Source organism: Colias eurytheme, chromosome 7, assembly GCF_061535395.1.
Source record: "Colias eurytheme isolate Ceu_HAF_F1 chromosome 7, ilColEury1 Martin Lab GWU primary, whole genome shotgun sequence".
Taxonomy (NCBI): Eukaryota; Metazoa; Arthropoda; class Insecta; order Lepidoptera; family Pieridae; genus Colias; species Colias eurytheme.
In genome coordinates this window covers 7,333,882-7,341,933 of record NC_142986.1, presented here as the reverse complement: position 1 = coordinate 7,341,933, position 8,052 = coordinate 7,333,882, and the positions used below count along the sequence as shown (strand labels likewise).

The 8,052-nt window shown below is 31.1% G+C and overlaps 3 protein-coding genes across 3 annotated transcripts; 2 read left to right on the top strand and 1 right to left on the bottom strand.

Moving 5' to 3' along the window:
* The first annotated feature begins 835 nt into the window (after positions 1 to 835).
* Naa20A (N-alpha-acetyltransferase 20 A) lies at positions 836 to 2,224 on the top strand. The gene is made up of 5 exons (XM_090103536.1): positions 836 to 1,070; positions 1,295 to 1,410; positions 1,543 to 1,672; positions 1,890 to 2,026; positions 2,117 to 2,224. Exons 1-5 carry the CDS (start codon positions 1,018 to 1,020, stop codon positions 2,200 to 2,202), a joined length of 522 nt encoding a protein of 173 aa, XP_089959662.1. The 5' UTR covers positions 836 to 1,017; the 3' UTR covers positions 2,203 to 2,224.
* Positions 2,225 to 2,636: 412 nt separating this feature from the next.
* Positions 2,637 to 5,601, bottom strand: crn (pre-mRNA splicing factor crn). Its single transcript, XM_090103534.1, has 5 exons — positions 5,396 to 5,601; positions 5,125 to 5,310; positions 4,894 to 5,009; positions 4,473 to 4,629; positions 2,637 to 4,306 (listed from the first exon to the last, which is right to left on the bottom strand). The coding sequence occupies exons 1-5, from the start codon at positions 5,432 to 5,434 to the stop codon at positions 2,660 to 2,662; spliced, it is 2,145 nt and encodes a 714-aa protein (XP_089959660.1). The 5' UTR covers positions 5,435 to 5,601; the 3' UTR covers positions 2,637 to 2,659.
* A 702-nt stretch (positions 5,602 to 6,303) lies between these two features.
* LOC149907154 (uncharacterized) lies at positions 6,304 to 7,900 on the top strand. Its single transcript, XM_090103859.1, has one exon. The coding sequence runs from the start codon at positions 6,304 to 6,306 to the stop codon at positions 7,762 to 7,764; it is 1,461 nt and encodes a 486-aa protein (XP_089959985.1). The 3' UTR covers positions 7,765 to 7,900.
* Positions 7,901 to 8,052: the final 152 nt, after the last annotated feature.

Below are 8,052 nucleotides of genomic sequence, written 5' to 3'. Positions count from 1 at the left end.
ACAAAATATGTAAACAACATTAAACATGGCAATGTAGCCACATGAAGCAACATATTGGACAACTTTTATCTCCATTCAATCCCAATTAAATTACTTTGAAATTGAAAAAATTGGAATAATAGTAAAATAATTGTAGTTAGGTGTTATAATTATTTATATCTAAGGATTTATATTTATACATTTTTCATTTTGTGTACCTTTAATGTCATTTAACTTATTCGTAGAAGTGCAAAGAATATACGACTAGCGCAGAGTGTGGGTAATGCTTATTTTTGATGATATCCAAATGATATCCAATCAATATCTAATTATCTTTTTATAATAGCTACCTAAATTTGTGTTGAAATCAAAATTATTATTAACGTGGAAGACGCTTCAATGCACATACTGAAAAATATTTTATTTTATATATATTATATTCTATTCATCTTTTCAAATATTTTTTGTTCTTTGTTGTATTATTAGTTCATTGTAAATAAAAAAATACCATATTTATACAAAAAATAAGTGGAACAGTAGTGAATAATAATTAATATGTCTAGACTATGGCTGTATTTTATTCAATTAAATTATTAGTAAACGGTTCAAGTTACTTACAAATACTTATAATGTAATGAAATTTTTACAATGCTGTCTGCATCTTCTTTTCGATCATAGATATACCTAGTAAAAAGATAACTTGTAAAAAGATTAGAAAATTCTCAAATAACAACTCGCATCCTAGCCTATATATATATATATATATATATATATATATATATCTAGTCTATTACTAATCTGTGACTCGCATGTTTTCATTCATATTCTTGATATTCTGTGCCCTGTGGTCAATGGTCAGATCAATGGCGTGAATCCGTCAGTCCGCACTCCGTCACAACAAATGAAAATGCGGATGGTGAAAAGCACAGTGAAAAGTTAACATAAAATTGGAATCAAAGAATCCCAATAAAATCAAGATAGATTGAAATTTTTAACATTTTATGTGTTTTGAAAAAGTATTCAAATTCAATAAATACAATGACAACTATTAGGCCGTTCACGTGTGAAGATATGTTAAAATTTAATAATGTGTAAGAGTTTATTAAAAATTGTTTGCGTAAAATACGCTTTTGTTGTGCAGCCATATATAGTCAATATACCCTGTCCTTAATTCCAAGTTCCAACATTGAACCATTGTCTTTAGTTTTCACCCAGATCCCAATATTTTAGGTCTGTCTTACTATTATGGATATTATGCAAAAACAAATTTTTTGCTATAAAAAAAAATCAAATATAAATTTGTCTTATTTTACAGGAACTTGGATCCATTAACTGAAACTTATGGATTATCATTTTATACTCAGTACTTAGCTCACTGGCCAGAGTATTTCCAAGTTGCTGAATCACCAAGTGGCGAGATTATGGGATACAGTAAGTACCTACTTAATTAATATATTTTACTATACAAACTCCTTGCATATGGAACAGGAAGAAAATCATTTAAGCATGAATTTTGTTGTATATGGAATTGAAAAAAATGTGATAAATAGCTTTATTGTTTAGTAATGGGAAAAGCTGAAGGACTTGGGGAAAACTGGCACGGACATGTTACTGCACTCACAGTGAGTCCTGACTATAGACGGCTGGGCATCGCTGCCACTTTGATGAACATACTCGAAGATGTCTCAGAAAAGTAAGATGTCATGTTTTAGCAAAGTATTATATAATATGTTGTATGCAAAGTATTATATTATGTGTTGTATTATATATGCTTTGATAACATTATGTGATAAATTAGTATTTGTATTATTTGTTAGATACATTTCTCTCAATGGATTTGATCACTTTACACTATCTATCCAGAGTTACTAAATTATTAAAACATAATTAATAACATATTTTATTTTCAGAAAAAAGGCATATTTTGTTGACTTATTTGTAAGGGTGAGCAATAAAGTTGCCATAAATATGTATAAAAATTTGGGGTATATTGTATATAGAACAGTACTAGAATATTATTCTGGAGACCCAGATGAAGATGCTTATGGTAATTTAAATTTTTTTGTTTCATTTTAGGCATAGTTTGAAGAATTTTGAACATTTATTTTGTAATAATCTTCTTTTTTTTACATTTTAGATATGAGGAAAGCATGCTCTAGAGATATCCATAAGAAATCAGTTATACCAGTATCTCATCCAGTGCGTCCAGAAGATGTTGACTAAATAAAATATTTACAAAGGACAATCTTTTCATTTTCATATTGAGCTATATTTTACCTTTCTAATCTTCAAAGAGTTACATTCATTATACCACTACCTGCCCAAGCCTATTGCGCGGCCTCAACAGATGTTGTTCTGCCTTATTGCCCCTTTTTCGTGTTTACTCCATAAGACCTTTCTTGTGCATTAACGAAAACTGTACAAAAAATTATCAAATTGGTTGAGCCATTCACGAGTTTATAGCAAGGGAGATTTTAAATTATTTTTACTGCACTTATTATCATAATTTGCATGTACATACATCCTTTTTAAACATGTAGGTTATTGATTAATTATTATTAAAGGAATAATTATACAGAGATCTTTGACCTATCCAGAAAATTTTGCAATAAGATTCATTAAATAACACTGTACAATTCAACACAGAAAGACGAAAATTGAAATACAATTCATTTGTTTATTATTCAGAATCAGAACTGTCAGAGTCAGAATCAGTATCACCCTTATTGTTTTCTTCTTTATCTTTTGTATTTTTATTTTCTTCTGTTTCTTCTTGTTTTTTTTCTTGATCTGGATTATCATCTGTTTCTGGAACATCTGTAACTTCTTTTTGTTTTCGCCACATCTTAGCTGCAGCCAATAATTTAAGATTAGGTCTGACCATTTCATCTTCAGGGAATATGTAATCAAAGACTTCTTCCCATCCTTCTTCAACTCCACTTTCACTAACAATTTTCTGTCTCTTTTTAACTCTCCTTGGCATTTTCGCCATAACCTTTTCGAGTTTGATTTCATCACCAATTTCTGTTTCAAAGTCTTTCCAAGCTTCGAGAAGAAGAACTCGTGATTCTTTTTCTCCCGCACTTCTGAGGCTATCATTTGCACGTTCGTATACACGTCGCGCTAATTCAATATTAATGTTATCTGGATTTTCAGCATTGAGTTCAAATTTTGCATATGACAACCAAACTTTCACATGTACTGTTCTCTCTAATAATCTTTCATAAAGCTGTCTCGCCCTTTCAGTTTCACCCTGTGATACTTCAAAGTCTATGTAACTTTTCCATAGTAACTCTGGCATATCTAATCTTGGTTGACCAACAGCTATCTCATAAATAGCTCTTGCTCTATCTATATCTCCCAACAGAGTTTCAAGTTCTGCAAATTTTATCCATGTAATGCAATTCTCTGGTCCATATTCCAAAAATTTCTGATACAATATCCTACACCGATCAAATTCTCTTAGTTGTATTTCTAAATCAATATAACCTCTGTACAGTTTATCTCTTGGGCAGATACCCAGAGCCATACCCAAAGTTTTTCTGGCCTGTTTTAAATTCTTACATCTGACTTCTAATTGAGCATACATGAGCCATATCTTAGAAAAAGTAAATATTTTGTGAGGGATAAGTTCTAAACAAGTTTTATACACCTGTCTGGCGCGTTCAACATCTTCCGCTTCTAATTCTTCGTAAAGTGCATAGTTAATCCACAGGTAAATATAACGCCGCCAAAATTGTTTATCTTTTGTTGGTGGTACATTTGCTATGGCTCTTTCATAGGTATCCCTAATGACATCCACATTACCTTCATTTTCAACAAGTCTTATATAATCAAACCATGCATCATAATTTGTTGGATTTTCTATTACTTCTTGTTCATACATATATTTCCTCTTGTTAACAATAACATCCTCAATACCAGATCTATCTCCATACTTTTTCTCGTGGATGGTGTAAGCTTTATAAAGTTCTTTATTTCTGTCTTTAGGAATGTGATCGAGAGCATATTTATATATGACTCTAGCTCTATCATGTTCCTTTTGATTCTCTTCAAATTTTGCAAAAGCAATAAATAATCTTTCATCTAATTCCTCATCACCAAAGAACTCAACTGCTCTTTCATAGACTTTTCTAGAACTATTAATAAATCCATGGTTTTCTTCAAATTTTGCATACTTGATCCAGTTTTTGACATCTGGGTGAACCATAACAAATCTTTCATATATTTGGCGAGCTCTGTCAAGTTCTTTATAGCGTAATTCAAAATTGATGTATGTCTGCCATGCTTGTTCATCTGGTTGCCATTCCATCCATCGTTCAAATACCTTAAAACATAAACTAAATTTTAAAACCATAGTAGTTATACGACTCAGAAATAGAAGAAGTCAAATTAATGTTATTTCTTTTTTATAAAGTTTTTATTAGAACTGAAGATATATTATTTGATACCCAAAAATAAAAATTTAAATTCAAACTATTTTTCTAACTCACCTGTCTTGCTCCAGCTACATTTTCTAACATTTCCTCCATGTAAGTGTATTTATACCAAAACTGAGATACTCTGGGTAGAATGGTGACTGCTCTGTCCCACAAGTTTCTTGCATGGTTGACTTGTCGGTTTCTCATCTCCATTTCAGAATATTTTAACCTGAATGAATTTAATATTATACAATTATTTATTTAACAAATTGAATAGGGCTAAAGCTTCAATAGAATACTCATAAAACATTACTCGAATACTCATAAATAATTGGAACAAGGATTGATTCAGATGTTAAAAATTTCACATAAATAAATTCCTAAAGTACATGGAGTAGTTTAGATATTGAAAAAAGTCAGAATATTTTATTTATTGGGAATCGCTGTAAATTATTACCATTATAAACAAAAAAAAAAACTTTAAGTTTCATACCAGAGTGTAACATTTCTATGATCAACATCCAGAGCCCGTTCATATATTGAGCGTGCCCTTTGTACTTGTTTCTGTGATTCTTCCCATTGTGCATATTTTAGCCAATTTCCAATTACCTAAAACAAACACACTTTACATTCCATAGACAAAATTGATGAATGAATTCCAGTGCTATCATGGATGGTTAAAAAGATAAGTTAATAACTATTCTCAAATTCAAATAATGTTTACCATTCTGTTTTTCCTTATATTGTCTTCAAAAGCTTTCCTTTTTCGATGTTGATAATCTCGAAGTTCCTCTGGATCAGAGATCTTTTGTTTTGGTGGTGGAGGCAATATCTCCAAGTCTCTTTCTTTAGCCTCTCTAAGTAACTGTTCTGCAGTAATTTGTATCTCTGCTGGTGCTTTATTTTTAACCTGCAATACATATTAAATAAGAAGGTGTTCAAAGGGATGTAGTTATTATCAACAAATGGACAATAATTCAAGTTTATGATATTACCTTCGCCACTTTAGGCATTTTAGCGGCTTTGCCTTCCATTTTGAAGTAAGAAAATAACTATGAATATGAAAGGATAAGCTTCAGAAACTATTTATTTAAATAATTGTGTACTTTTGATGCTAAACGCGAATGAAACGGACTTGTGTCATAAAATGTTTCATGTGAAAATGACGCAAAACGTCTAATTCAAAATGCAGATTATTTGAAATTATTCCGACAGATTATGTATTAAGTTCATAAAAGGGGACGGCGCGGAGGGGATTGAGTGGGAACTCACACGAAGAGCTTTTATTTTATTATGTTATAGACTGTATTAGTTTTAACAAAGAAGATACACTTTTTTTTTGTTCTAGTGCGTGTTACAAAATCGTCTAGGTTTATTTAATGAAATGAAATTATTGTAGTGCTTTTAATTATATATATTTAAACATTCTCTAATATTCTTGACAACATTTAAGATGCGCCAGTCTTATAAAAGTTTGCAATATGAATCCGTGTTTTGTATCTAATTTCGCAAATCGTGTCTTGAGTGGGTTTCTTTAATTTGTAATGCCATGTCAATTTTGATGTGACTTTTGACCTCGGAGCAATTATTGTTATATAATATATAATTGCTCCGAGGTGGTCTGTGACAGTCTGTGACGCGAATGGTGACACATAACCTCTCAAGTGCATAAATGGAAGAAAGCGCGGGAATCTTCGAACGAGCCGGGTGTAATTTTTGAAATTTAATTTGAAAAAAAATTTAAATTAATGTTCAATTGAGTTTGGCTTTGTATATATCTTTTGTTTCCTATATATAAACTTGTAAATTAGTGTAGTTAGTAGTTTTTTATTGGTAAGTCTATTTTATTCTGATTTATAGTATGTAAAAAAATTTTTGCACTTAATTTTTGGCGGGCTGATCGATGAACGATCCTCCCGACCCTATAGCTTCAGGACCAAGTTTCCAACTTGGTCCTGAAGTAGCTAGTTATATTACGGTTCCAAGTATAGAATGTGAAAACGATTTTGCATTAAAAAATAGTTGGGTGGAAAGCACTCCTAAAAAACGCAGGCTAAGGAAACAGGACAGTGATAGCACTGAGCCTAATAAAAAGTCCAATTCTGATGTTACTTTTAATGAATCCTATAAGAATGATAATAATAATATGAATGAACAATCGGCTTTACCAAATTTACGTTCAGAATACCTATCTACTGACTCCTTCCCTTATATTGTTCATGTTCAGCGTACAGAGTCAACACCTGGCGATGGAACAACATTGCATCCCATTACTTTTGGTCGATTTTTAAAAAATAACAATATTAAAAATATAGTATCTGGTAGTGTTAAAAAAATAGGGAGAAATCGTTGTATTGTAGCATTTTCAACACCAAAGGATGCTAATGATTTTATTAAAAATAAAAATTTAGAATTAAATAAGCTAAGTGCAAAAATACCAACATATAACATAAGTCGCATTGGTATTGTTAAAGGAATACCTTCTGAATGGTCCCAAGAGGAAATAATAGAAAATATTTCAACTCCAGCTGGCTGTGGAAAAATTATAAAAGTTAGAAGGATCAATTATAAGGTTATTATTGATGGTTCCATATCTTGGAGACCAACACAATCTGTTGTTCTTACATTTGACGGTCAAGTTCTTCCTGAACGTGTGTATGCCTGTTATAACTCTCTGCCAGTTAATCTTTACATTTTCCCTACCATCCAATGTTTTCAATGCTGTAGATATGGTCATACTAAAAATATATGTCGTTCCAAACCCAGATGTTATAAGTGTGGTCAAGATCATTCTGGCGACACTTGTACAGTCGAAGAAGATTGTGCATCATGTTTGTTATGTTCAGGCTTCCATTTCGCAACTAATAAAATCTGTCCAGAATTTAAACGCCAAAAGGATATTAAAATAAGTATGTCTGAAAAAAATATATCTTACGGGGAAGCAAGTAAACTTTACCCAAATGTATCAAAGTCTTATGGGGATGTATTAATGTCTTCATCTGCTTATTCAACCACAAATAGATTGAATGTAAATAGTTCAAATTCATCCTACAAAAAGACTTATTTTTTAAAACCAAAATTGCCTCCTAAGACTAATAAGGGTTTTGATAAAAATGCTCATAATGCTATTATTAGGGAAGCTCAGATTCCTACGCCTGAAAATGGCTGCGGTTATCAAGTAGCCCCTAATGAATCTGAAACTTCCCAGATAATGGATATAATTACTTTACTTATCAACACTCTATTGAAAAATAACACCCTGAAACCGTCCAACGTTGCCACTTTACATAAAGTAATTGATAGTTTATTTAGTAATCATGGATTCCAAAATAATACAGTGGAACTGCAGAAGCGTGATACCTAAAAAGTCAGATCTAATTCACATAATAAATAAGCACAATCCTTTTTAATTGCTCTAAATGAGACTTGGTTAAAACCAAATCTCTTCTTTCGAATTCCAATTTCCAGGTTATGATTGTAATTTCAAATTTGTATTTTGTATTCGTGATGACAGAATTGATGGGTATGGTGGTGCTGCCAATCTTATTAAAAAGTCAATACTCTAATATTACCAGCGCACAATAATAAATATGTAAATAGTGTTGGCATTAGTTTTAAAAATATTTCAATCATTTCAATTTATATATCCACG